The 27,991-nt window shown below is 52.8% G+C and overlaps 2 protein-coding genes across 10 annotated transcripts; both read right to left on the bottom strand.

Annotated features, from left to right (window-relative positions):
• Positions 1-47: 47 nt before the first annotated feature.
• Positions 48-14,305, bottom strand: CPT1B (carnitine palmitoyltransferase 1B). Of its 4 annotated transcripts, none has more exons than XM_051962559.1 (19): positions 13,806-14,305; positions 11,532-11,691; positions 11,129-11,268; positions 10,657-10,834; positions 10,392-10,493; positions 9,961-10,098; positions 9,646-9,723; positions 4,909-5,016; positions 4,725-4,809; positions 3,688-3,883; positions 3,112-3,297; positions 2,868-2,973; positions 2,671-2,787; positions 2,324-2,488; positions 2,082-2,216; positions 1,847-1,999; positions 1,644-1,757; positions 1,153-1,245; positions 48-225 (listed from the first exon to the last, which is right to left on the bottom strand). In XM_051962559.1, exons 2-19 carry the CDS (start codon positions 11,670-11,672, stop codon positions 79-81), a joined length of 2,382 nt encoding a protein of 793 aa, XP_051818519.1. In that variant the 5' UTR covers positions 11,673-11,691; positions 13,806-14,305; the 3' UTR covers positions 48-78. The 4 variants fall into 4 exon arrangements, with proteins under 4 accessions (XP_051818519.1, XP_051818520.1, XP_051818521.1 ...); XM_051962560.1 differs by lacking the exon at positions 13,806-14,305 and adding an exon at positions 13,068-13,168; XM_051962561.1 differs by lacking the exon at positions 13,806-14,305 and adding an exon at positions 13,075-13,168.
• An 87-nt stretch (positions 14,306-14,392) lies between these two features.
• CHKB (choline kinase beta) lies at positions 14,393-19,423 on the bottom strand. Of its 6 annotated transcripts, XM_051962564.1 has the most exons (12): positions 18,548-19,006; positions 17,947-18,205; positions 17,662-17,770; positions 17,075-17,188; positions 16,731-16,864; positions 16,545-16,640; positions 16,098-16,213; positions 15,936-16,011; positions 15,744-15,852; positions 15,235-15,338; positions 14,946-15,027; positions 14,393-14,816 (listed from the first exon to the last, which is right to left on the bottom strand). In XM_051962564.1, the coding sequence occupies exons 2-12, from the start codon at positions 18,135-18,137 to the stop codon at positions 14,724-14,726; spliced, it is 1,224 nt and encodes a 407-aa protein (XP_051818524.1). In that variant the 5' UTR covers positions 18,138-18,205; positions 18,548-19,006; the 3' UTR covers positions 14,393-14,723. The 6 variants fall into 6 exon arrangements, 5 of the variants coding, with proteins under 5 accessions (XP_051818524.1, XP_051818523.1, XP_051818526.1 ...); XM_051962563.1 differs by having other exon boundaries at positions 17,947-19,006; XM_051962566.1 differs by having other exon boundaries at positions 16,098-16,156; positions 16,578-16,640; positions 17,947-18,999.
• Positions 19,424-27,991: the final 8,568 nt, after the last annotated feature.

Raw genomic sequence — 27,991 nt, 5'->3', positions numbered from 1 at the left:
CATCTGTCCTTCAAGAGATTTGAAAGAATGAGCAGAACAGAGCGTCCTTTGCCTCCAAGGTTCTTTTATTCATGGGAGTCACAGGCCAGCAGAGGCCCCAGATCTTTCAGAATCTAAGAGCAGTCTCAAATGTCCTATGTGGGGGGCCAGGCCAGGGGAGGGATGTCCTTGGTGCAGGAGAGACAGGCAGAGCACGAACACAAGGAGACAAGACAGGTGAGTGTTCTGTAACATGAGTGTTTATTGAAAGTGTAACCATGGGCACGAGCACCGCAGCACACACTCAATCCTGGGGACCAATCCAGGGATGGGCCACGAGCCCCCTCGAATCATCTCATCTCAGCCCCACCATCCCCATCCCACTCTGTCTCGTGGGGGCTGGCCCCCCAAGGTGCTCAGCTCACACACTATACAGAAACCAAAGTCTTGTTACCTAATGGTTAGGACAGAATTCCACAAAGAGTCTTATTTTTATTAACATCTACTGAAAAAAATACAAATTCTGTTCCCACCCCCATCACCCCCGCTTCCTGCGCCTCTATTGTCAGGGGACAGTGTCTGGCCAGGTGGATGGAGGGGCCTTGCTCTCCGAGGCGTGCTCATGGGCTCCGGCTGCCCACCTATCCCTGGGAGCCAGCCACAGGCCCCTCCCTTCCTGCCACTGGGGACAGGGGCAAAGGGAAGGGCAGCTGGCCACCTTCTCCAGTCTCAGCTCTCTGGCTTAGGGGAAGGAAGCTCAAAAAGAGCAGCGATGTCCTCGAGAGCTTGGTGGATATGCTTCCCAAAGCGCTGGGCATTCTGTAGGGCAGAGCTCCCTGTCACTGCAAGGCAGGCCTAAGGCCCGCCAAGCCCCCTGGCCATTCCCTAGACCCCACGTGCACTCAATATTTCTGTTTAAGACAGCTCCCTTTCTGCTCGGGGCCCATGGGCCCCTAACACACATTCCCTAATGCCCCTGTGGACCCCCTCCCTCCCCCCAGCTGCCAGATGGGCCTGGGCTCCCACACTGCCCCACGTATGATGGGGCCGTGTGGCCCGTTACTATTCCAGGCAGGGTATACCTGGCTGCCAACGCTCTCCTCAGGATCTGTGGGGCCATCCCTTAACCCCCAGCCCGCACCCCCAGCTGCCAGTGCCAGGCACTAAACTCACCGTTTCTGAACTTGAGAATTTGCTGGAGATGTGGAAGAAGATGGTGTTTTCACCAGCAATCATGTAAGAAACCCCATACCCATCATCAGCTACCTGGAGGCACCGAGGGGAAGGAGGAGTGCAGGAAGTGAGAAACCTGGGGGGCTGAAATTTGGGCTGGCCCCTGCCCTGGCCTCAGCTCGTGAGACCGGCGAGGTCTGGCCGTGATCCACATCTGCAGGCTCAGACCCAGCATCCAAGAGACACAAAGCCAGTCATACCCTGACTCTTGCCGTGTGAGAAGCCTCCCCCACCCCAAGGGGCAGGGTCCTCAAGCTGTCCTGCCTAGCCGAGGGGTCCCCTTCAACACTCACCCATTCTGCTTCCAAGGAAGGAACTAGCTAATTTGACAACATTGGGACAATGACAACTGGGAATGGCCGGCTGCTGCTGCTGGCAGCCCTGCAGGCAAGAGCACGGACCCCCTCCCCTGGTCCCTGTGGGTCACTCACTGGGCCAAAGCCCCCTCCGGCTGCCAAGTGGTTGGGGTACTTCTCTGGGTCAAACATGCGGATTTGGAACTGGGCTGTCTGGCTGGTGGAGAGTCTCCATGGCTCTGAGAGGACCTGAGGCAGAGGGAAGGGACAGTGGAGGTGGACTGGGCAAGCCGAAGCTCCAAGGCGCCTCCCCCACCAAGAGCTGAGTGGTCACTCACCTGGGCCAGGAAAGGGGAGTGGAGGCCCAGGTACTTGGAAACTACATACAGGCAGAACAGGTGCCGGTCAATGCCAGCCCCAGTCATGGCCAGGCGATACAGGTGTTGGTGCTTTTCAGCAGCTTTGCGGAAGAGATCCTGGAGGTCTGGCTTCTGCAGGGGGGCCACAGGAAGAAGGGCCAGTTAGGCCTCCGGGAAGGTCCCAGCCCAGCCCTCACCCCAGGCCGGCACTCACCATGTACCCAGAGTCCGTCATGGCCCGGACGAAGGCCGTGGCCTCAGCGGTACAGGATCGCACGGTTTCTGTCCTGCCATCCCGGAACATCCGTGTCATCGAGGCCTCGTAGGTCAGACAGAAATTGCCTTTGTCCTGGAGGGAGCATAAATGTCGGGGCCCTTCTCAGGGCAGCGTCCAGCTCCCCTCCCCTAGACGATGCACCCATCGCCGTGGTCTGGGGAAGCAGGGAGGGCTCTTACCCGGAAATGGGCCAGCTGCAGGGCGATCTGCACGAAGGCATCGGGGCTGGAACGGCACTTCTTAATGAGGCCCTTGCCGAAGGGCAAGAACTGGAAGCAGTACAACTCCACGTCATCCGCCAGAGCCTTGGCCACCTCGTACGAGCTCTCGATGACCTTCTGGCACTGCGTGGAGGCAGAAGCTCAGCCCCCACTCGGCCCACGCGCGTCCCACAGAAGGCCAGGACCCGGCCCACGGGTGCTCCCAGCTTCCGGCCTGGCCAGAGGCCCCATTCCCTGATTGGTGGGAATGGGGCTGGGAAAGGGCCTTGAGCTCCCACTCCCCTTCCCCGGGGTCTCCCACCTACCTCCTCAGGGATTTCCCACTGCAGCCTCTGAGGTGGGGCCAGGGAATGATTAGGTTTACCCTGGCAATGACCAGTCTCGTTGTAGTCCAGGTGGAAGGCATCGGTGGCTAACACAAACTGCAGAAGAGGGTGGTCTGAGCGATACGAGGGAAGCAGCCGCTTCCTCCTCAGCTCCCCCGGGGCCAGGGCCTCCTTACCTCCCAGAGGTGCCCAACAATGGGAGCGTCTGCCCAGGCGTGCTCAGTATTGAGGCCCAGTTTGCCATTCTTGAAAGCAACGAGGGTGAAGGACTTATCAAACCACCTGGTGTCAAAAAAGGACAGGGGGACACAGAGCAGTGAGTGGCAGGGGGAGGGGCTGGAAGCCAGCGCGGAGGGAGCAGGCAGTGGAGCGGGGAGAACTGGGAAGGGGAAGGCCTGCGGCTGGAACGGGGAGCAGTACCTGTTATAACAGTTGCCGTGAAGCAGAGCCTTCCCATAGAGGCTGAGGCTGGCCTCGTCCTCAGGGTCATAGCTATGGGACTCTTCATCCAGGGTCACGAAGAAGGCTGCCTTCTCGATGGCCTCCAAGGAAGCCTTATTCTTTCCTGTGTTGAAGTAGGTCTGGCGTGCCTCGGCCCACTGTACCCTGGGGGACCGTGGAGGTATCAGGTGGGAGGTGGGGGGCACTGGGAAATGCTGTGGGAGCACTGACTTAAGGCCAGCGAGTCCAACCCTTCCTTTCCTGAGAAGGACTTGGAAATTCCCAGCCTAGGATAGGCCAGCAAGGAGAAGGTGTGCTCCTCCCAGGACTCGGGCAATTAAAAACTGTGTCTCAGCTCTGCAGGACTCTCCGTCGCCCTCGCCCACTGCTGCTCTCCCCTTTCCCTGTATTATCCCCTCCCCTTGACCACCCCCACCCCCACCACTTTCAGGAATAATGTTTCCCACATTACCTAAGACCCCGCCCCTCCTCCTACAACAGAGCTGGTCAAAGAGCCATCCTCCCCTGATCAGAAGGCCTCCCCAGCTCCAGTACCTGCCCCCAGCTGTGAGGGCTGCCAATTTCTCCTCGCCAGGCTGAATGGGACACGTGTCATCCAGGATCCTCTGGAACTGCATCTCCAGGTCCCGAGGCTTGAGCAACTGGGTGCCCTGATAGAGCCAGACCTTGTAGAAGCGACCTTTGTGGTAGACAGCCACGTGCCTGCTGTCGACAAGGTGCTGTAGCACATCTGAGGGCAGGGGAGCCAGAGGTTATAGAGGCAGGGGAGGCAGCACCACTGCCCCAGGATGGGGGATACAAGCCTGGAGCAGTGGGGACGCTCTGGGAGAATCCCCCATCCTGTAGCTTTGCCATCTTTCCTGCTACCCCAGTGTCGTTCACAGGACAGTCTGTTCTGTCTGAATTAAGCCCAAGGCAGCCCCCAAAAGACCGCCGAGAACTCGTCATCGTAGCTTCCTTTGCAGTTAGCCTTCCTGCGCTGCCTGTGCATCCCACGCCCAAACTGCCACTGCCGGGAAGGTCATATCCCTCTCCCACCATTTTCATCCCCTTTCCCACTGCCATTAGGGGCTCCCACCGCTCATTATGGCTTCTGAGAACTAAACGGCCCAACCTAACACTCAAACCCCGTCCCCACCACCCCAAGGTAGGGCGACCGGCTGGCCCTGTGTCCAGGGCCCTCTCCCCACTCTTCTTCCCTGCCCAGCTAAGGTCATCACAGTTTGCACTGGCCTTTTCTGGGCCTCGATGCTCCCCTATTAGAACGTAAGCTTCTTCAGGGGAGACACTGCCTGGGTGCCCAGCACAAGGGGCTGAATGCTCTTCTCTTCATTCATTCATTTCCGGCCCTCTTCTCACCCCCCACGCCTTGACTTTGCTACTGTGTGAAGATTGAGGATCTGGCCTCTGACTGGAGCCTGGCCCCCACTCAGGGAGTTGAAGGATGGGAAAAGCTTCTGGCCATGCTTGGAAAGTGGCCCGGATCTCAGAGGTCAAGGAGCTCAAGGCTGCCTGGGCTGGGGGGAGGGTACCTGGGCACCTACAGTGGCAGGAAAGCCAGCAATGGATACCTGTTTCTTTTCCAGGGATCCGAGTGGTATTGAACATCCTCTCCATCTGATAGGAACACATGGGCACGATGCCAAGAGCCATCACCTGTGGGACAGGCCCAGAAGAGGGGTGGTCTTCAAGGGCTGTCGAGGCGCCCGCTGGCCCCCAGCCCTCCCAATGCCAGGTCCTCGGGGCCACACTCACAGGCTTGATCTCCTCGCGGTCCAGCTTTCGCCGATACATGATCATGGCGTGAACCACGTTGCCCAGCCGAGCCGCCTGAACTTCAGTATGCGGGGTCAGTACAAAATCCTGGGGAGGAAGAGCAGCAGGACCATGGGGCCAGAATGGTAGGGCGGGGGAAACCTTGCATCTCCCTCAGGCCAGAGCCTATAACACCTGGCCTCATCACCTCACCCCCGGCCATCCTTCCTTGGAAACGCTCTCAATGTCTCTCTTCTCCATCCCTGGTATAACTGCCCCAGACATCCTCCACTCCAGTGTGATGGAAAGGAAACACCCCCACAGGATTGGGAGCCAAAAGACCTGGCTTCAAAGATGTTCAGGTCAGCCACTTAGACCCACTACCATTTTGGACCTCACTTTACTCCCCTGGAAAAACAAAGGATGTGACCAGATGATCTTTCTCTTTCAGCTTTAAATTCAGTCTAGTTTGTGCCAATGAAGCACATCAAATAAATCTATGTGCAGAGAGATGTTGGAGATGGTCCCTGCCTTAAAACTACTGTTGATTGACTCAGGGAACGAAAGATAAGCTCAAAGACTTATTATAAATATGTAATTTTACATAATCTGACATAGAAAAATGCAAAATAAGTGCTGAGAAAAAGTTGGAGCCAGTTAATTACTGTCACGTTTTCTGTTGTTGCCCCCGGACCCAACTCCTACAAGAATAATCTTCATAAAACACTCACTTAAGCATATCACTCCTTCAAGAATCTACAATGGCTCCCAACTACTTATTACATCAATCAGTTATTTGCTATATCAACTGACAGTCATCAAATACCTTTTCTACCCCAGCTGTGCCCTCACCTGGTGTGTGCCCGCCCACCTTGCTTCTGATTTCCCTTCCCCAATACATATATTATGTTTATATTTATAGAGAGATAATCAACAAGCACTCATCACCCCACCTTTACCAACCACCACCTAGTATCAATTGGTGCTAGGCACTGGGAAGACAAGTACAAAGAAAGGAAACAATCCCTCCTCCCAAGGGGTCTACATTATAAATTGGGGATGGAGAGTGAAGTAGAGGGGAGACTAGTCTGCAGATAAGTAGATACCAAATAAATATGAAGAGAACCACAAAGAAATATGGTGACAATAAGGGAATTCGGGGCAGATTGCTACCCTTTGGGGGATTGGTAAAGGCCTCATGCAAAGAATGGGATCTCTTCTTAAGAGGGACTCTCTTGAGACTGAAATGAATGTGTTCCAGGCATAAAAGACATAGGGAAGAACAGGAAAAAGGTCACACACTTTGGGAGGGGAAGTGATGTCCAAGGTGGCTAGAAGGGCAGATTTAGGTCAGTGGTAAAACTAAACAGGGGAGTATTTAATTCTAGCAGTTAAGGCCCTTGAATTGGATGACGTGGTCAGACATTTGCTTAAGGAAAATCACATTGGCTCCTACATAGATGGACCAAAAAGGAGATACCTGTGGCACAGACCACAAGTAAGCTCTTGCTATAATCTTGGCAAGAGGGAGGAATTCTGGGAGCAATGAGGGATCAAATAGGGAACTTGCTGTGAAGGCAGAAGGGACATGATTTAGCTGCTGGTTGGCCATATACAGTGAAGAGAAATGACCTGGAACTCCTAGAATGTGGTATCTTTGTAGAAGATCAAGGGAAGATCAAGAAGGTCAAGGGGGAAAGAATAACTTTTTGGGGGGGACAGTTGAATTTGAGACGTCAAATAAATAATTGGTGCTAGAATCCTAGGAGGGAGACAGGAGTAGACACAGAGATCTGGGAATTATTGACATACAGATAATTAAACCCAAGGAAATAGATGTCAGGGCAGACTAAAGACAGCCCATTGGGGGCTCTGCACAGCATTCTGGACAATACCATTATTTGGGGCCACGATCTGAAGGATCAGTCAGTAAAGGCGGCAAGAGAGAATGGTCAAATAGGTGGGAGAATCGGGAGAGAACAGTGTCATGAAGGCCATCTGGCGGGGTGGAGTGGCCCTCAGGAGTGAACGCAGCAGAAAAACAGGGCAAGGGCTGAGATTGGCAGGAGAGGTGGAAGGGCTCTTCATTCAAGTTTTACTTTTATCCCAGCGTGTAGCAGGTCCATCATCAAAGCAGCATGGTAAAGGGCAGAGGGAGTTTTGTTTTTGCTTTTGATCTGAACAGTGCCATCTCATTATTTTAGGGGCAAGGTTTTCTTTGCTGCATCAAGTAAGCCCAGGTACAAATCTAGCCTCCCTTACTCCGCCACCTCCCCTCTGGAGGCTGCAGGTTCCCAGCTCTTGCAAGTTTCTAGCTCTTACAACCCTTGCAGCCTTAGGTTAGCAGGTTAACTCAATCTTGGTCCTGGCAGCCCTTTGCTTTTTTTCTTACTTCTTGCAAGGTCATAATGTGCTCCTGGAATCCTGAGCTAATGCTCTCCAGGAAGTTTTCCAACTAAGCCTCCTTTGCTCAGCTCTGTCCTGGCCTGTCTCACACTATTCCCTCTCATCGCCTCCTTCAAGGCTCCCTGAATTGCTCCTTCCCTGCCTTTTTGGCCATCTCTAGCACCATCTGTCATCCTGGCTCCCCTCTGCACCTCTCTTCCTTTTTCATTCACCTCCTCCGGGTCCATTTCAGATACTTGAACTCACATTCTCCCCCACACCTAGCACTTCCCGTTTCCTGATTTAATGGCCGTCAAGCTATCCTGAAGGACCCTCTCTGTGGGTGTGATCCTGCGGAGGGAGAGTCTCAAGGACACTGGAGGGAAAATCCAAAATGGATTCTTGGCCCTCTACCCAACTTTGCCATCTCTGCTGGCAGCACCTTCAGTCCTAGTGCCTCAGGTTCCAAACGCAAGGATGAAAGTGCTAGGGCTGGAAGGGAGCTTGGGTGAAGGTCGGGTGAAGGTGCCATTTGGATCCAGGTTCTGTGACCCTGCATCCAGTGTTCATTCCATTGCCCCAGGCTGCCAGTAGAACTCTGGTGCAGCCTGAACCTTAACCCAGACTGGAGCAGAGTGGAGAACCTGCAGCTCTGGCCACCGCGGGACATCTCCCAGCTCCTCTGCTCAAACACATCCTATAGCTCGACATTCATGGCTCTCTCCAGCTTGGGGGCTCTGCCTGCATCCGACTCTCCTTCTTGCTCTATCGTTGTGTAGTGGTTGGAGGGCTCCATTTAGAGTCAGGAAGATCCCATTTCAAAACCTGCCTCTGACACTAACCATGGACTCTCAGCCTTTCACAGTCTCAGTTTCTTCAGTTGTAAAGTGGGATAAAAAACACCTATTTCACAGAGTTGGGCTGAAATTCTCACAAGACAGCATATTTAAAGGGTTAGCTAAATATTTTAGAAGGGAGGTGCTAAAAGGGAGAGTGCTGCACTTGTTACAAAAACCCGAGTCCAATGTCAGACATAAGCTGTGTGACTCTGGGTAGGGCCTGTAATCTGCCTCCTCAGTAAATGGACATAACAGCTCCGATTTCCCAGAGTTCTTATGAGGATTAAGTCAAATAAAGTATGTAAAGTGCTTTGCATTAAAACTTAAACAAATACTAGTCATTGTTGTCATTGAGGGGCACTACGGTGCACAGAGCACCAGCTCTCAATCAAGAAGACTTTTCTTCAGGAGTTCAAATCCAGCCTCAGACATTTACTAGCTGTTGTGAGCTTGGGTAAGTCCAGTCATCCTGAATGCCTCAGTTTAATCATCTGTAAAATGAGCTGCCAACAAAACCCCTTAGTCACTGATGACTAAGCAACAAGTATCCCTCTCCGTCACTCTTTGATCTCTTGCATCATTATTAATGCAACATTAATTAATTACTGCAGTAATTAAAATAATCAGTGCAAGCTTCACTGTTGGCCCTTCGAGAGCAGGGGTCCAGCACTTGGTGGGGCCTTAACGTCCATCAGACAAATACAACTAAGTGAAGCCATGGAGGACTTCCTTCTCCATTCAAACACAACCTCTCAGCCGCCCTGAGGCTCCTGGAAGATGGTGGCGGTAAGTATGGTCCGGGCTGCCACAATCACCAGCGTCACTCAGCACAAGCTTCCAGTCTTTGAGAAGGCCCAAGACCTTCTGAAGCAATGACCCAATGCCCATCTGCCTGATACACACCATGAGCCAGAAAAGTGAGAAGCAAAAGGGGCCTATGGTTGACCTAGGACCAGCAGAATTCAGGGGGCCACGAAGGACCCAGTAGCTGAGCCACTGTGTCGAGGAAGAGGAGGAGGAAGTGTTAGTCAGGGACTTTGGATCAACTGGTTAGACTTTAGCCACTAAGCAATGGAGAGCCCAGTAAATTCTGGGCAGGCTCTTTGGGAGAGATCGATCGGGGAATGGGGTTTTCCCAATCGCACTGGAGGCCAGGAGGCCAGCTGGAGCCTCTTACAACACTGCAGGCGCACAGTGCGAGTTTGGACTAAGGATGGATGCAAAATAAAAGAGCAGGTGTGGGCAAAGGGTCTGCGTCAGGACCTCCACCTCCTTTTAAAGCCCGAGCTTGACCCTGTGTTTCTAGGTTCCCCCACAATATTCTCTAGCTCTTCCTCAGAGGAGTCTCCTGCCACCCTCCCGTCTGCAAGTGACTTGTACAGCCTTTCACGGGCTCCGCCGGGGATCCCAAGGCTTGTTTTCACGACCATGCAACAGAGCCACACAGCCTGACTGTGGCTTCTGGGGGTCCCAGCTAGTGCGGCAAAGAGCCCCGAGGGGTGGCAGCTCTTACCATGACATAGTAGTTGCTATTCACCATGATGGGGCCCCTGCTTCGAAGGTAGATGTATTCTTCCCACCAGTCACTCACCTGTAGGGAAGGGGGAAGTCAGAGCTGGTGGGAGGGGGGGGAAGGTCAGGGGCAGAGGGGAAGGAGGGGCAAGTAAAGACGGGGAAATGGGGGAAAAGGTCAGAGCCAGGGGGGAAGGAAGGGGAGGTCAAAGCCAGAGGGGAAGGAAGGGGAGGTCGGAGTCGAGTGGAAGGAAGGGGAGGTAAGAGATGGGGGGGGGTCAGAGCTAGTGGGAGGAGGGATAAGCGGAACACTCACATAGTTGGTTGCCCACCAGGACTTGAGCACCAGGTATTTCTGGAGCCGGGGAGCAGTCCTCTCTTGGAAATCTTTAGCCAACATTTCCATTCGGTAATACTCCTCGTCGTCTAACAAGGGTCTCACAGATTCTAGGTACTGTCCCCCCACCCCCCAAGCTCTCATCAGGGTTGGGTCCTGTCTCCGTGCCAGGCCTTGCCTTCTCTAAGACTGGTCAAAGGCTGGAGACACGGGCCCGCCCTCTAGCCCCCGCTTCTTAAACTACGGGTTGTGATCCCATCTGGGGTCTCATAGCTGAACGTTGGGCATTGATTGTCAGCAAATGCTTGATTCGTGTGAATTTCTCAGGCAAAAAGGGGGCCCCAACGGGGAAAGTTTTTGCTAGCCAAGCCGCTCCCTGCCCCCAGACCTCGGCAGCCTGAGCCCCTCACCCGCTTGATTGTGGCTGACACTTTGGGCACCGGCAACTTGGGCAGAGAAGTCTGGAAGGTGTAGAGCATGGGTCGGCGATTGGACAGGAGCCGGACGCAGATCTGAAGGTTACGAGAGCGTTACGGGGGTCGGGCGGTCCCCTGGTCCTTTGATTCCAGAGCAAGAGGGAGACCAAAGGAGCCCGAGGGTCTCCGGGCGACCCCCCCCCCAGGGTGCCCTCCACCCCCCTCCTCCTTCTCCCAGCCCAGGCCAGGCCCTGCTCACAGCCCAGATCTTGGTGATCCGGCTGGTCTGGCCGTGCATCTCAAACATCCAGCCATGGTAGGAGAGCAGCAGCTTCAGGGTCTGGCGAAAAAGGAAGATGCCGGTCACCCAGACTCCGGTGGCGAAGATGCCCACACTGATCAGCGTTCGCGTCTGCAGGGTCAGGTAATTGCTGCACCTGTCCGAGTATGGGAAAGCGGAGCTGGGACGCGGTGCCGCCTCAACGGCCCCAAACCGAGCGCCAGGGGGACCCCGGGGCATCGAGGGCTCCCGTGGGCTCACACCAACCTCCTCACTGAACAGATGAGGAAACTGAGGGCCGGGACGTGGAGTGACCCGGGAGGAAAGGAGCGGGGTTGGGGCCCTCTTCGACGCCCAGCAGCTGACCCCGGGCAGCAGCTGCTCCGACTCCCTGCCCGATGCCCAGGGCCCGCCCAAGTCCAGCCTCCAGCCGCTGGCTCGGCTTCCTCACCCCTCTGGGATATATTTCCGGATGTGGCAGATCATTCCCATGGAAATGTCCACATTGCAGTAGGAGGAGCCCATTGTTGCCATGACAACGACCAGCCAGCTGGTGGGGCTGCCAGGATACACGCCCCTGAGGATGCCATTCTGTGGGGACGGGGGCGGGGGCAGAGCCCCCGGGGGCTCTTAAGGAACTGGGAATCATCAGCCAGGCTGGGGAGACACACCGGGGAGACAGGGTGCTGCCCCCACGTGGCCAGTGTGGGGACCAACAGAGGAGGGGGCCCGCTGGGGGGGACCAGTGGAGAGCGGCCTTCCCCCTCTTGCCTGCTATTTTCTGGGGACCCTGGAGAGCTGCCGAGGGAGCAGGGCAGTCTGGCCCCCCTCCCCAGCCCCGCCTGGGCTCCCACCTTGATTCGGATAAAGCGTTTCTTCCAAGAGTTGATGCCAGACAGGTAGACGTGCTTCAGGGCCTCTCGGCTGAGCTGGAAGTCTACCCCATCAGGGGTCACTGTGAACTGGAAGGCTACGGCCTGGTGGGCTTCTGCCATCTTGGGGGGCAGCTGCAGCCTTTGGGGGACATGAAGCCAAGCCTAGCTTACGGGGGTAGGGGCCAGCAATGAGGAGCGTGCAAGCTGGGGCTAACCTGAGGCTAGAGACAGGGCTGGTGAGCCAAGTGAGGGCTGCTCAGGAGCCCCCGGGGCGTGCGAGGAGGGTGGCAAGCGCCTCGCCCCTAGCCTCTTCCGCCCCTCGGTGGATCCTCCGTTCCTTAAACAAAGGGCCCCCGGAGGCCGGCCCTGACCCGCGCTGGTCCCTGTCTGCGAGCCCTTATCGTTGCCCGTCTCAAAGACAACCCTCGAGAGCTTCACGCCCATCTGCCCACTGCCAGCCCTCACTTTGGTCGGGCAGAGCAGGGAGCTGGCCTGTGCTCCCGACCTCCCGGTCTACACCTGCTGGCTGTGGGCCCTGGACAAGCCATCCCAGCCTGCCCTGGGCGAGTTTCCTCACCTGGGAGTTCCTTATTTTTTATTTTTTTCCTGAGGCAACTGGGGTTAAGTGACTTGCCCAGGGTCCCACAGGTAGGAAGTGTTGGCCAGACACTCGGGTCCTCCTGACTTCAGGGCTGGGGCTCTATCCACTGTGCCCCCGAGATGCCCCCTTGTGACTTATTTTCCAAAGCAGTCACCAGCCCAAAGGCAGCCACCTGCTGCTGCCGCCCCCTCCCCGGCCCTGGTTGGGACCCTCCTCGCATCCCAAAGGCGCTCTCTACCCTTCCAAAAGCAATCTTTGCAACCCCTCGCTTCTCTGTCCGAAATCTTCAATGACTCCCAGCGCTCCACTAAAACCTGGGGACATTCAGATGGGCTGCAGCCCACCCGTACCTCCCTTCCCTCCTCTAGGGTTTAGGCCACCTGGCCTTTCCTCCTGCTCGCGGCCAATGCCAGGAATGAATTTTCCCACCGCTGGCACCTCTCCTTTCAAGACCCAACTTCCTTCCCTGGCGTCCTGGGCCTCCGCGGTTCCTCCACCACGGGTCCTGGGCCTTTTTCCTGGGCCGCAGGCAGGGCCCCTGACATACCTGTCCCTGCGTCCCAAGACTGCACCGAGCCCTGCTCACAGCAAGCACACAATGAGCCTTCCTTTGGGAGACTGAAACGAGTCCGGGTCTGCAAGCTCGCACTCTTCCCAATGTTGAGGTAACCCCAGGACGGCAGCCAGGCTTCTTCCCCAGCGCCCCCTTCCAATCTTAAAGCTTTGGGACTCTTTTCCCCGAAGACGACCCTTCCCCGATCCAGGATGTATCAGACCCCCCTCCGGGACCCAGGATTTCAAGGACCCATTCCAGAGCCTCAGAGACCCCTCCGCCAGCCCTCCCCAATCCAGCTGGTGAGCACATCCGTCCCCACCCCGATCCAGACCCTCCCCCTCCCCCGCCCCCATCTCACCCCTCACCACGGAGCTCGATCCCGGCCCCCGCGGCCGGCCGGCCCGGGCTTCCTGGGCTGGGCTGCGCTGGGCTCGGCTCAGAGGCTGTGGGGCCGCCCTCAGAGACCGGCCCGGCCCTGGCCCCGGCCCCGGCCGGCCGCCCTCCGCCCCATGGCCAGCCCCGAGCCGCCAACGGCCGCCGAGCCTCGAGCCCCTCGCTTGCGCCGTTCCACGGGTCCCACGCGAGAGGGCGGGACCACAACGCCCCCCCCACTCATGAGGGCGGGACCACCTCAGTGGGTACCCTAGTGGCTCCACGGGGTGAGGCTTCAGGGCGGGGCGTCACAGAACCAGGAGCAGCTGGGGAGGCGCTGAACCCCCCGGGGGCACGTGGGCTGTGGAGGGACATGGGACAGCCCGGCCAGCATGTAGCTAGGTCCGATCACCTGGCGGAACGTGGGCGGACGGGGCGGAGTCTCCGGGAACTTGGGTGGGGGGGAGGACGCCCCACTTATAGAACCCGGCGAAGGGGGGGGTACGGGAAAGCCCAGCGGAGGGGGCGGGAGACGCGAGCGGCGTGGGGTTCGTCAGGGAGCGCATCCCGAAGGGGTCGGGGGATCCCCGATTCCGCTCGCCGCGGCCGCCCGAGGCCCCGCGCATTCCCCGCCCCGTCCCCCCAGACAGGGGCGGGGGGAGAAGTTGCCCTCCCCCCCCTCGCCCCAGCCCCTCCGCGGACGCGTGGGCTACCCCGTACTCACGGCTCGGCCTAGGGGCAGGGGTCCACTCCGGGAAGAGGCCTGGCAGTTCTGGCCTGTGCCCTCGCGTCCTTCAGGCCGTCTCCAGCCCCGCCCCACACCCCGCGGGGAATCCGATACCTGCTCCCAAATTGGGGGCGAGAAAACCACTGGGCGGAGATCGCAGCCTCCCCCCTCCCCCTCAAGCTGCAGCCGCGCGCCTCCGGGGGCGGTCAAGTGGGCCCGGGCTCCTGGACTGGAGGTGCTCGGGGAGGCTCGGGGGTGGGGGTGCCTCACGTGAGGTCTGCCACCCGAGCTAAAAATAGTCCAATCTGGGGAAAAGGTCGCAGTCTGGGGCCCCTCCCCCCGGCAGGCCTGAGGAGGGCACCCAGACTCTTAGGACCCTAAGGGGGGGAGGGTCCTCAGAGCTCCAGGCCTTCCCGCTCCCCTACCTCCAGCCCCGCGGCTGCCCCTCTGCCAGGCAGCCTTGATTTGGGGGGGGGGGCGCCCAGCCTCTCAGGCGTACCCTATTGGCTCCGGCTCCAGGCCCTCAGCTGTCCACAGCCCCCTCCAAAATCACCCGGCATTTGGAACAATCAAAACAGGAGAGATGAGACCCAGCTGGCAACGCCAGCAGCAGTTAAGTCTTTATTGGTCTGAAGATACAGAGGGTAGAGAAGTGGCTGCCCTGGCTGGGCAGGCTCCTTTGGGTGTCTCCCCACATGGGGATCACAATTGGGGGGGCAGGAAGAATGAGTTCTCCTCTGGGTGCTAAGAGAGACTGGGGATTCCCACTGTTCTGGGCTCCGCTGATCCTTTGGTTTTTGGTCCATTCTCACCATGGGGGGACAGCTCGGGCCCCTGATTCCCTCCTAATTCTCCATCTCCCATCCTATCTCTCCATCCTGTCCCTTAGACTTTGGGATCCATCAGAGGGTGAAATCAGGGGGGAGGAGGACTGTTAGGAGGGATCAATCCAGAGTTCAACTTCTCCTTCTGACTGAAGTAGATTTGGAATCGAGATTCTGCATATTCCTGGGAAGGAAAGCCTACCTAAGATACCAGGGAGACGATTCCTTGGGGGAAGCTCCCCTCTGACGCCCCAGGACGAGAGTTCTCAACCCCCATCCCTGCTTGGACCCCAGAACAGATGTGGGAGCTTACCAAGTAACCAAACTCAATGGTAGACATGATATTTTGGAGGATGGACCAGAGTCCCCAGAAGAAATGGGATGCCAGAGCAAACCTAAAGGTAGGTACAGAACATAGCTGGTTTTACTGGGTAACCTGGATATCCTCGGACCCTCCTGCCTCCCACCTCCTCCAACTTGTGGCCCGTGAGCCCTAGATTATAGATCGTGGGCCGGATGCCATGAGTTAGAAACCATGGGCTGAGGATTATGGGCCTTGCACACTGTGACCTTGGGCCCTCCTAAACCCCTCTGCCCCTCACCTGTTTGCTTCCACCAGCATATTCTCTTCCAATTCAGTCTGCTCTTCTGGGGAGGGAGGATCATCCCCCTGGATTACTGACAGGTAATTTCGGATGAAATGAAGCTACAATGGGGAGGTCCCATGAATCAGAGGACTTCAGGAGGGCCCACTGCCAATGCACATCCCTGCACAATGGATCCACTGATCCAGTCCAATCCAACCCAACAAACCTTTGCGGAGCGCCCGCTACGTGCAAGGCACAGTGAGAGCCGGGAAGAGTTGGGCTCGGGCTACCCAGGCTGCGTGACCCTAGCCAAGTCACTCAGCCAACTCTTCAGGAACGAGTGTTGGGCAGCAGCCACAGATGGAAATCCTCACCTGGGAGCAACCCAAACCCAGGAAATCACAGGCCCCCCAAAAAACCAAAATGGCTGAAAGGACGGGGCAAGCAAAGACACTCCCCCTCGACCCCTTTCCAGGGCAAAGACCCCAAGAAGAATGGCCAGGTCTTCCCTATCCTCCACAGACCTGCTGTTCCCGGTTGGGGTAGTTTTTAGGTTCCATCAGGAAGTAGGGAGATTCCTCGTAGCTGTAGTCATAAATCCACTCACAGAAGTGGTTCCCGATGTCAAAACCCCTGTGGGGAGGAATAGCAAGGCAGCTGGGAAGAGGGGAGGGGAGAGTAGGGAGAAGACTCTAGGGAGTGGGAGCTACACCCACCTGTAATTGTAGCTGCTGTACTCAAAATCTATGAGCATAAGTCCAGGCTCCTTGTCAGAAAGCAGCAGGATGTTCCCTGGGGGCCGAGGAAGGACACAGGCTGGTCAATTTGGGGACGGGCCCAGGACCTTTCTCTGCCTCCCTCCCCTTCGCTCCCTGTACCTTCTTGGATGTCATTGTGACAGAATACCACTGGGGAGGCTGTTGAATCCAGAAGCTTTCTGCAGTGGGGAGACACGCTTTGCTTGGGGTGGGGGGTCCAGGGGTGGGGAACAAAGCTTTTAGGGATGACAGCAGAGTTCCCAACCTCTGTCAGACTGAAACTTCAAAGGTGGTCACTTCTCTCTCCCAAGGCTTCTCTGTTCTGGGAGGGGAGGATGGGGGCGACGGGCAACAGGCCTTTGAGGGATGATGGGAGGAGGGTGATGTGGCCCAAGGGAAGGACAGAGGGGAAGGTGACCCAGCTTTTTCCCAGGTGCTTTGGGGGGGGGGCAAGGTGGAAAGTGATAGCTTCTCCCCAGGTGCGTGGGGGGGTGTGGCTAGGGGGGGAAGGTGAGTACAGCCTTTCCCCCAGGTGCTTGGAGTGTTGCCTCAGGTCCCAATGCCCACCGTAGCATGCTCATCTCTTCCTCCAGGTGGTACCTCTGGATCAGATTTTCGTTGGTCTTAGTGGGAGGAATCAAGTCCTGGATCTGCTTCATGTACCTGGAGCCAAAGGGAGGGAGGAAGGGGTGCAGTGACCACCTGTCCCTTGTCTCCCGCAGCCGCGGCCCCTCCCCTCGGGCCGCCTCTCACCTCTCCATGGTCCCAAAGAGCCACCGAGGTTCCTTGTTGAAGGGCATCTCCATCAGATGGAACCGGGCCATTTTGACAGCAATCTCGGCCGACCTCCTGGGCTCCTTCAGCTCGTTTGTCCCCAGCGGCCGGCTCTGTACCCAGCGCCCTATCAGGGGGTGGCAGCCGGGCCAGAGGCCGGGAAGGGGGCGAGGGCTCGGGGTTATTAGCAGGAGAATAGAAGCTCCTGGAGGGCAGGGCCTATCCCTAGTCGGTACTTAATAAACGCTTGTTCAATGAATGAACCCAGACTAAGGGTGGACTGGGGGGGGCGGGGGAAGGGGAAAAGGGGAGGGGCTTCGTACCGGAATGTATTGCTCCAGCCTCCCTTCTGGAAAGACCCCATAAAGCCGAGGTCCCAGCCGACGCTCAGCCAGGATGGCAAACATCACACTCTCCAGGACTAGGGAGTCCACCCCCTGGGGGAGGGCCAACATAGGACGTAGAGACCCGCTCCCTTCTAGCGCCCCCCGACGTGCCGGGGAATCATGCCTTTCCCACCTCCGGGCTAGCGCCCCCCCCCCCCATCCCGAGGGCCCGGCCCGCTGATATGCCCCTCCCACCACAGCCCCGCCCACTCCACAAAGCTCCTCCCACATGAGCCCCGCCCACCGGACACATGCCCGTCCACTTGGCACATGGCCCTCCCATCGGGGTCTGCCCACCGGACACATGGTCCCAGGCCCCGCCCACAAAGGCGTGTAGCCCCGCCCCTAAGGCCTCGCTCATCTCCGGGATGGCCGCCCCAAGACCAGCTCCTCCCCGAGACTCCATCCATCTGGCCCACCGCCCTCTTCCCCACAGGCTCCGCCCACCTCCAGGATGACCATCCCACGGGCCAACTCCCTTCCCCTCCCCTCGGCCCCGACTCCGCCCCTCCAGCCCCGCCCACCTGCAGAATGGCCCCATAGAGCCTCAGCAACACTTCCCGGGGCTCGTCCCCAACAAGGGGTATATTCTCCGGGAGGGCGCATCGGAAAAGCAGGTTACTGAGCCCCCCGCTGCGGACACGGACACGGAGGACGGGTTGGACTGGGGCTCCAGGCCCCGCCCCCAGGGCCGGCGACGGGACACCCGTTCCTCCCTACGTCCCATCTTCTGACCCCCAGATGACCCCCAGGGCACCGCCCCACGTCCTGGCTCCTCCCCTTTCCTCCCTCCCCCCTCCCCCGCTCACCTTATGGGGCTCACTTGCAGCTGCTCGACCTGGATTTGGCGCCAGGCTCCGCCCAGGAACTCCCGGCACCACTGCCAGGCGTGCTGCTTGCCCTCCACGGATATCGAAGATCTGCACCGGTCCATCTTGAACCACTTAAGCCCCATGGACATATCGGCCCGGTTCCGGGCCCCGCCTCCTGTCTCCGCCATGGTCTACACCTCGTTCGGGCTCCGCTCGGCTCCGTCCGCTCGGGCTCGGCTCCCTTCGGCGCCGTCTCCTGATAGGCCACGCCGCCCGTTCGGCCACGCCCCTACAGGCCCCGCCCCAGGCTTTGCCTCCCCCCTCCCGCCCCCCCCACTCCCGCTCCCCGGTCTGTAGCTGCGGGTCCTGCGGCTGCCGGGCCTTCGGGCCGTTCTGTTGCACTCGCCTCCTCCCGCCTCGCGGCCGCCCCACGCCCTTAGGCCTGTCCGTTAAAGCCGCTTCTCTGTCCTCCGGTGGCCGCGAGCGGCTGTCCCAGTCCCACGAGCCCCTGGCCCCGCTATCCACGCGCCTCGCTCTTCCGATCCCGGGCGGAGCAGCCGAGGCTCTGAGGGCAGCTAGCCCTGCCTTTATCACTTACCCTTCGACCTCATGACTCGGATGCGGGCTATGCAAAATGGGCCGGCTGCTGCCGGGCTGGAAGGAGGCAGCTCCCTTTTATGAACCGGGTAGCCGGGGAACCCCTCCCCCCAGCTTTGCAGTGCGTCCCCCGCGCCTCCCCCTCGCGCCGAGGGGCCTCCTTCCCTTCGGCCTCAGTTTGCTCCGCCGCAGAAAGGGGGTGCTGATCTCTCTACCTTCTAGAGAACCGGCGTCGTTTCTCGGGGTGTTCTACAGGTCTTTAGTCTCCTTCTCCCCACGCCAGGCTCCGCGCTGGGGCTGCAAACCGGATCCCCGCCCTCAAAGGCTAGCCATTTTCCCGGGAAAAGAACTTAACTCAAATCAATAAATAATGGAACACAGCCCAAATCAGTGCAAAGCGTTGGGAGGCACTTATTATTATTCAGATTTTCCGTCTCTCCGCCAACCCATTTGGGATTTTCTTGGCAAAGACACTGGAGTGGTTTACCATTTCCTTCTCCGGCTCGTTGGACGAATGAGGAAACTGAGGCTACTTTTGTGTTTCTCTAAAGCCCTGTGTTCTCCCGAAGGAGAAAACCGCAGCGTTTCCTTCCGCCCACAAGCCCGGTCTCATCCTGTCCGGTTGGGTCTGGGTGTGGGGATGGGGTGGGCAGCCACTTCACACATTTCCCCTTTCCCTCCCACACCGGCTTCTCCTCCCCATCCTATCTCTCAGACTTGTTGGGCAGAATTTTCTTTGGGAAATCCTCCGATTGAATCCAAGTTTTCAGAGATGTTCCCATGGGAGTTTGTTCCTGGGCATGAGGTCAGTCAAGTACATGGCACCCCAGAATAGGCAACCCCCCCCCCCCTCCATCCCTCATAGTAGCCTAGAGGAACCATGGCACTGTTCCCCACTGAGTGTGTTCCATTTTCTTCCCGGGGTCATACATACGTCCACCCTTCCAGACTCATAGAACTTCTCTGTGCGCTAGATTCCCTTGGGAAGAAAAAGGAAGTTGGTGTTGCAAGGGAGGGTTCCCTCTCCCAGCTCTGCACAGAAAAATAAAAGCAAAGGCAGTTTTCTGTTCCCTTTTGTCATGGCTCAATCTCTCCACGCTGCTCTAGATGCCAGAGAGATATCTCAGATAATATTTGTGCAAGGGCAATTCTTGGAATAGAGTAAGTGCCTAATAAATGCTTGTTCCCTTCCCCACGAGCACCCTAAAAAGCTGGGCCAGAAACTCTTGTTATCTTGATAGAGCCTGTAATGATGATCAGGTATGGACCTTGGTACCTGGCCTATTTCATTCTCTCTCTCTGTCTCTGTCTCTCTCTCTGTCTCTCTGTGTCTCTCTTTCTGTCTGTCTCTGTCTCTGTCTCTCTGTCTCTGTCTCTTTCTCTGTCTCTGTCTCTCTCTTTCTCTCTCTCTGTCTCTGTCTCTTTGCTCTCTCTCTCTCTCAAAACAAAAACCCAACACTCAATCAACATTTATTAATTACTTATTATATACCAGACAGTTCAGCAGCTATTTCTGTAGCCTGGAATCGCGGGACAACTACAGCTTACAGCATTCTAAATTATCCAACCAAGGGCAGCTAGATGGTGAACTGGATAGAGTACTAGCTCTAAAATTAAGAGCATCTGAGTTCAGATCCAGATACCTAATATTTACTAGTCACAACCCCAATTGCCTCACCAAAACAACAACAAACAAAAAACAAACAAAAAAATCTCTCTCTCTCTCTCTCTCTCTCTCTCTCTCTCTCTCTCTCTCTCTCTCTCTCTCTCTCTCTCTCTCTCTTTGTGTGTGTGTGTTTGGTGAGGCAGTTGGGGTTGTGCCTAACCCAAATCATCCAAATTATCCCCAGATGCAGAGTGGAGACATATTCATTTTCAATGGGTTTCCAGAATATGTTTCCTAGTTTTCTCCATGTCTATAGCTAGCCTCCAGAGGAGACATAAAGTCCTCAACAAAGGTGACCTATCTTTTATAAGTTCATATGGAAATCTGTTTAAAATGATTGTGTGTGTACTACCTATATCAGATTACTTGGTATCTTGGGAAGAAAAGGAAGGGAAGGAGAAAAAATTGAGAACTCAAAATTTTACAAAAATGAATGTTGAAAACTATCTTTACATGGAATTGGGGAAATGTTGAGAAAAAAAAAAAAGATTTCTTGCTTGTTCAATACCGAGTGATTTCTCAGCCTGCATTAAGTGCAGATAGAAGACTTTATTGAATGAAGAAAGGCATTAAATGCCTCTGTAGCTGCCCAAGCAGCCTTTAGGGTAGGAGGTTTCTGAGAGCAGGCCGGATGGATCCAGACACCAAGGAGACAAAAGTTTTGTGAAGGGTCCCCAGCCTCCAGGACAAACCCCCAGTCTCAGCCGTCTCTCCTGCATCCATAAAAAAGGGGTGATAGAATGTTTAACATGTATTGGATTATTTGCCATCTAGGAGAGGGTATGGAGAGAAAGGAGGGGAGAAAAAAAATTGGAACACAAGTCTTGCAAGGGTGAATATTGAAAACTAGCAAAACTATATGTTTTGAAAAGAAAAAGGGGTGATGAGACCTGAGCAGGCAGGAAGAACCACCTGAGCAGGCAGGAAGAACCGCCAGAGCTGGAAGAGGCAACTCTGTAAATGTGGCCCAGTCTCTGCTTGCCTTTTTCCATCCCAAGCAGGTCTTTGACTTTCTCCTTGGATGGGCCCTGGATGTGCCAGTGGGTCATGAGCTAAAACTTCCTTCCAAAAGAACCTTAATTGGACTGGGCTCTGGATAGTTTTTCTCCACAAACAGCATTTTACCAATGAAGAGAATCTACAACTGAAAGAGTCTTTCCTGCCAAGTCCCTACAGACCTTTATCTGATCTCTCCTTTGCTCCCACCAGGCCCTGCCCAGGACTATGATGATCTGTGTACCTTTTATCTGAAACATTCTCATAATGTAGCTGCCTTGAAGTCAGCGTTTTCTCAGGAAGCCTCCCTCTCCTGGCTTCTGGCTCCTCTCGGCTCTGTTCCCATTTTTAAACAATGGATTCAACGTGCTAACTTTGCAGGCTTAGTTTCCTGTGCCCTGATCCCCTTGTTCTCTCCTAGGTTTTTTCCAGAAGACATCTTTGAAATATTTACAGACAAATTGCGTGATATTTAAAGTAGCTTCTCCTGCGTGTACGTACGTGTATGTGTTTGCTGATGTCCACACTTTGTTCCAGTTCTCATCAGGATATCACCAAGCACCTGTATCCTGAAGAGATCTTAAAGGAGGGAAAGGGACCCACATGTGGCAACCCTCTTTGTAGTGGCGAGAAACTGGAAACTGATGGATGCCCATCGATTGGAGAATGGCTGAATAAGTTATAGTATATAAGTGTTATGGAATAGTATTGTTCTGTAAGAAATGACCATCAGGATGAATACAGAGAGCCTGGAGAGACTTATAGGAACTGATGCTGAGTGAAATGAGCAGAACCAGGAGATCATTGTACATGGCAAGAGCAGGATTATACAGTGATTGAGGCCAGTTTCAATGAATGATCTCGTGTTGAAGACAGTCATCTACACCCCAGAGAGAGGACTGTGGGGATTGAGTGTAGCTCATAACATAACATTCTCACTCTTTTTGTTGTTGTTCATTTGTATTTTGCTTTCTTATTCGTTTTCTTTCCTTTTTGATCTGATCTTTCTTGTGCAGCAAGATAATTGTACAAATATGTTTACATATATTGCATTTAACATATATTTAAACATGGTTAGCTTGTTAACATTGGATTACTTGCCATCTAGGGGACGGGGTAGGAGGAAGGACGAGAAAATATGGAACACAAGGCTAAGCAAAAGTCAATAATAATTAAAAAAAAAAAAAAGGGGTGGGGTGGAGGAAAGAATGTCGCCAAGCTCCCTGGATTTGCTCAGACACTTCCTACAACAGAGGTCTACTTTGTGATTTGGCAGTTGTTGCACAGTCCTCATCTTCGTTGATTTTACCCCAACAATCCTCTCTGTTGACCGTCCTCTCTGCTTTTGGCTTCCATGATAAGGTTGTCTCCTGGCTCTTCTGTCTGATCAGTGTTCTGAGATTGTAATGCTGGAGAAACTGAGGCAAGATAGAGATTAGAGATTATTTAATATTTTGTTTGAAAGGGAGAGTTACAGGGGGTAGACAGAGGCAGGGGCGGAGTCAGAGCACTGAGAGGGGAACTAACAATCCAACATGGGGGACATCTGATAAATTACAGAATGGGGCGAGGCACCCAACATTCTGATGATGCCTAAGATAGGAGGTCTTTCTCCTTATCTGAATCATCATGATTAGGAGGGAGGGGCGGTTGATTAGAACAATTAGAAACTGAGGCAGAACTGAGTTAGAACAATTAGGGAAAATGAGTCAGGACAATAAAAGAGAACCGTGGCACAATAAGGTGTCTCTTCTTTCTTCCCCAATCTCCTTACTGTCAACAAAGGTGGAAAGCCCTTCAGCTGCCATCTTAGGTCATATTTTCTTTCTCTTGCCCATCCCATCCATTCCAGGAGAAGTTCAGTGACCCCCTGTAAGCTGGTGGCTCCCAATTCTGAATTTCCCCCCAAGCCACCCTTCCCTAGAACTGTCGCCCTACATTGCAAATTTCCTTCTGGACACATCCACTTCAATGTCCCAGCAGCACACAAACCTAACATGGCCAAGAACAATCACCTAGTTAAAAGGAGACTTTATGAGTATTTAAAAGAGGAATCGGTGATCACTAAGAACCGATGTTTGTTTATCAAGAACAGAACAGACCAAAATGACCTCTTTGACTTTACTTTTAACAAGATTGCTAGACTGGGGGGATAATTGAATGTTGTAGCCTTGGAAGACCCAGCCTGTTCCATACCCTAAATGTCCTCAAGGAGCTTCCCATCCAATGGGGGAAGACAATGCACAGGAGGAAGCTGGAAAGGGGGCCCTTTGTCAGAGCACTGTGTTATGTGGAGATCAAACCAAGCAGAACTGCAGATGGAAAGTGGAGATTTATTGCCTTTTAATGCCATCTATGTCTCCAGAGAAGGGAACCTCTCTGGAAGTACCTTTCTGGCCCATTACTTTTCTCTAGAGCTGAAGAGAGCTGGAATCGTTAAAAGGAAAAAGACAGGTTTTGTATTTGCTTTTCTAGGAGCCAAGCTCATGTATTTTTGTTAAAAGAACATAACACTTTCTCAGCACCCTGCCAAGTGTAGCTGTGTGCTAAATAAGCCCCACCCTGTTTCAGTGGCCCAAGACCAGCAGAGAAGTGGTTTTTGCTGAGCAGTGATCACGTGGTACAGTGTTCCCTAAAGAGATCAAGGAAATCAAAGCCTGCTTTTTAGACTCTTGAGTTTCTCTGGGCAGTGAATTTCCCAAATCCCAAACCTGACTGCTAAGTTTCTCTAAATATACGCATTCTTCCCTTGTATCGGTTGATGAATGGGCTGTTATATTTTTATTATTCTTGCTTTTGTCTTCTGTTGAGTAAACATTATGATTATTCCTGATTTTATAATTATTCTTGATTTTCGCTTTTCATTTAGTAAATGCTTCATGAAGAGTCAATGACATCCTTTTTGCCTGCCTTTGTAGAAATAGGAATCATATCACTTGGAGTGCAGGAGTCACAATGGCAAGAAGTATGAATGTATTCCTCCCAAGCACCCTGATAGTAAATAAAAGTAGTAGTATGATCATGGCCAGGACTACCTCTTCTTTCCAGGCCTTCTAGCATGAGGGCCGTTTGAAGGGGGAGGGAGCCAACCAAGAGAAGGGAAGCATGGGTACCGCTCCTATGGCTGGTGATACCTGAGACATTGAGGAATATCATCAGTTCATATTCATGGTGTCTTATCTGCTCAGCTTCAGTTTTTTTTTTTTTTAATTATAGCTTTTTATTTACAAGTTATATGCATGGGTAATTTTTCAGCATTGACAATTGCCAAACCTTTTGTTCCAATTTTTCTCCTTCTTCCCCCCATCCCCTCCCCCTGATGGCAGGTTGACCAATACATGTTAAATATGTTAAAATGTAAATTAAATACAATATAAGTATACATGTCCTAACAGTTATTTTTCAGCTTCAGTTTTAACCGATGTTGATTAGCTCCCTACTTGCACCCTTCAATCCTGGAGCCTGCCCTTGTCAAGGAGAGGAAGACTAGTCAAAGAGCTTGAGTTATGCTGCTTTAATACTCCTTAGGCAAATGACTTCCCTTTCCGGGCCTCAGTTTCCCATCTGTAAGATGAGATTGAATTTAGTGCTGTTCAAGGTCTTTTCCTTTTCTAAAACCAATGATCTTAGTGTAAGAACAGATGTTTCTTCTCGCCAGAGGCGTACCCGTCTCCCCTTGGCAGTAGAACTGGAAGGGCAGGTGGGCACACAGGTAATACCCATGTATTTTTTCTAGGGTGGCAGTATTTCAGACCAAAGTCCCTATGTAAGCCATCAGCTGGTACTTTGACTGCAAGCTGTTTTAGTGCTCTCCTTTGGGTACATCCCTGCATGATCTGCATTGAATTAAGACTCTGCAGGATTTTCCTTAGCTCCCAGTCTTTTAGCTCCTTCCCAAATTCCCAGTTTAGGGTATGAAAATCATAACTCATTTGACTCATTTTATTAATAATTATTATTAAAATTAACTAATAAAAATTAATAAAATGAATTCTCATTAATATCCTAATCTCTTTTTCAACTTCAAAAGACCCCAAATGGATAATATCCTCATTTTATAGATTAAAGCGTATTTACTGGATGAAATTTAGATGTATCTATTCTTCAAGTCTATACTTTTGGGTTCACCAGGGAACCATTGCCTCTTCTTCTGCTCTATAAATGGTTTCTGGATATATCCCTGCTTTAACTCTATAGGGGCAGCACTCACTTCCCAGACCATTGCTAGTCAGAATGTAGAAGGATGAGCAGCATCTTGACCTCTCCAACATTAGTGGACTGGCCTGGGCCCTAGCTCCTCTTCAATAAGATCTGATTATACTGTAATCCTGCTGCTGTTCATGCCCAGTCTGATTCTTGCTTCCAGGGTTTCCTCCTCTGGCTCCTTCTGAGCTGTTCCCCGCAAAAGGATTTGATTTCCAAAGATCCTATCATGATGGTTCAGTTTATAAAAGAAGCTGAACAAGTTTGCAGCAGAGCAAACCACTTGCAACTTTGAATCTCGGGCTCTTTTAGGATGGGAGTGGGGCAAGGGAGAAAAACCAAGCTTCTTTCCTCTAGTGCAAGGTCTCGGGCCTTTCCCTTCAGGATAACCTGCTCTAACACCTATTTCCTCTTCTATGAGGCCAGTTTCCTCTGTCTGTGCTGAAAACCGTCTGGGCTTTACATCCTACATGTCTCCCTTCTCCTTGTTTTGAGAAAGTGGTCTTCTTTTTCTTTCTTTTTTTCTTTCTTTAAAAAATATTAATAATATTTTATTTTTCCAAATACACACAAAAATAGTTTTTGACATTCACCTTTGCAAAACCTTGTTCCAAATTTTTCTCTCTCCCTTCCTCTTCCCCCTCCTTAAGACAGCAAGCAATCCAATATTCTCCTCTTCTCCTTCTCCTCCTTCTCCTTCTCCTCCTACTTCTCCTCCTTTCTTCTCCCCCTCTTTCTTCTCCTCCTTCTCCTTCTCTTCTTCATCCTCCTCCTCCCTTCTCCCTTCCCCTCCTGACCTTCCTCCTCCTCTTCTTGTTCATTCTCTTCCTGTTACTCTTCCTCCTCCTCTTTCTCTCTCCGTGTGTCTTTCTCTTTCTCTCCATCTCTTTTTGCCTCTCTTTCCACCTCTGTCTCTCTGTCTTTCTGTCTCTGTCTCTGTCCGTTTTTCTTTTTCTCTCTCAGTTGCCTGATAGTCTGGATCCTCTTATGTTCTGGCTGACCTGGATCTGCTACCCTGACTTCATTACATTCTTCCCCTTACTCTCCATTCCCAGATTAGAGGGTAGCTCTGGTTCTGACTTTTTGCTTCCTGTTGGCCATCTTGAGACAGGATATGCTCTATTTCTTCCCTGACTCAAGCTCAGACTCATTTCTTTTTTTTTTTTTTTAATTTTTGTTTAGTAATTACTTTATATTGACAGAATCCATGCCAGGGTGATTTTTTTACAACATTATCCCTTGCACTCGTTTCTGTTCCGATTTTTTTTCCCCTCCCTCCCTCCACCCCCTCCCCTAGATGGCAAGCAGTCCTTTATATGTTGGATATGTTGCAGTATATCCTAGATACAATATATGTTTGCAGAAGCGAACAGTTCTCTTGTTGCACAGGGAGAATTGGATTCAGAAGGTATGAATAACCTGGGAAGAAAAACAAAAATGCAGATAGTTCACATTCGTTTCCCAGTGTTCTTTCTTTGGGTGTAGCTGCTTTTGTCCGTCATTTATCAATTGAAACTCAGTTAGGTCTCTTTGTCAAAGAAATCCACTTCCATCAAAATATGTCCTCATACAATAACGTTGTCGAAGTGTATAATGATCTCCTGGTTCTGCTCATTTCACTTAGCATCAGTCCATGTAGGTCTCTCCAAGCCTCTCTGTATTCATCCTGCTGGTCATTCCTTACAGAGCAATAATATTCCATAACATTCATATACCACAATTTACCCAGCCATTCTCCAATTGATGGGCATCTATTCATTTTCCAGTTTCTAGCCACTACAAATAGGGCTGCTACAAACATTTTGGCACATACAGGTCCCTTTCCCTTCTTTAGTATTTCTTTGGGATATAAGCCCAATAGAAACACTGCTGGATCAAAGGGTATGCACAGTTTGATAACTTTTTGGGCATAATTCCAGATTGCTCTCCAGAATGGTTGGATTCGTTCACAACTCCACCAACAATGCATCAGTGTCCCAGTTTTCCCGCATCCCCTCCAACATTCATCATTATTTTTTCCTGTCATCTTAGCCAATCTGACAGGTGTGTAGTGGTATCTCAGAGTTGTCTTAATTTGCATTTCTCTGATCAATAATGATTTGGAACACTCTTTCATATGAGTGGTAATAGTTTCAATTTCATCCTCTGAAAATTGTCTGTTCATATCCTTTGACCATTTATCAATTGGAGAATGGCTTGATTTCTTATAAATTTGAGTCAATTCTCTCTATATTTTGGAAATGAGGCCTTTATCAGAACCTTTAACTGTGAAAATGTTTTCCCAGTTTGTTGCTTCCCTTCTAATCTTGTTTGCATTAGTTTTATTTGTACAAAGGCTTTTTAATTTGATGTAATCAAAATTTTCTATTTTGTGATCAGTAATGGTCTCTAGTTCATCTTTGGTCACAAATTTCTTTCTCCTCCACAAGTCTGAGAGATAAACTATTCTATGTTCCTCTAATTTTTTTATAATCTCGTTCTTTATGCCTAGGTCATGGACCCATTTTGATCTTATCTTGGTATATGGTGTTAAGTGTGGGTCCATGCCTAATTTCAGACTCATTTCTTAACTCTTTCTCA

This window comes from Antechinus flavipes, chromosome 5 (assembly GCF_016432865.1).
Source record: "Antechinus flavipes isolate AdamAnt ecotype Samford, QLD, Australia chromosome 5, AdamAnt_v2, whole genome shotgun sequence".
NCBI classification, from domain to species: Eukaryota; Metazoa; Chordata; class Mammalia; order Dasyuromorphia; family Dasyuridae; genus Antechinus; species Antechinus flavipes.
Note: the sequence above shows the minus strand (reverse complement) of the source record. Positions and strands in the feature narration are given on the sequence as shown.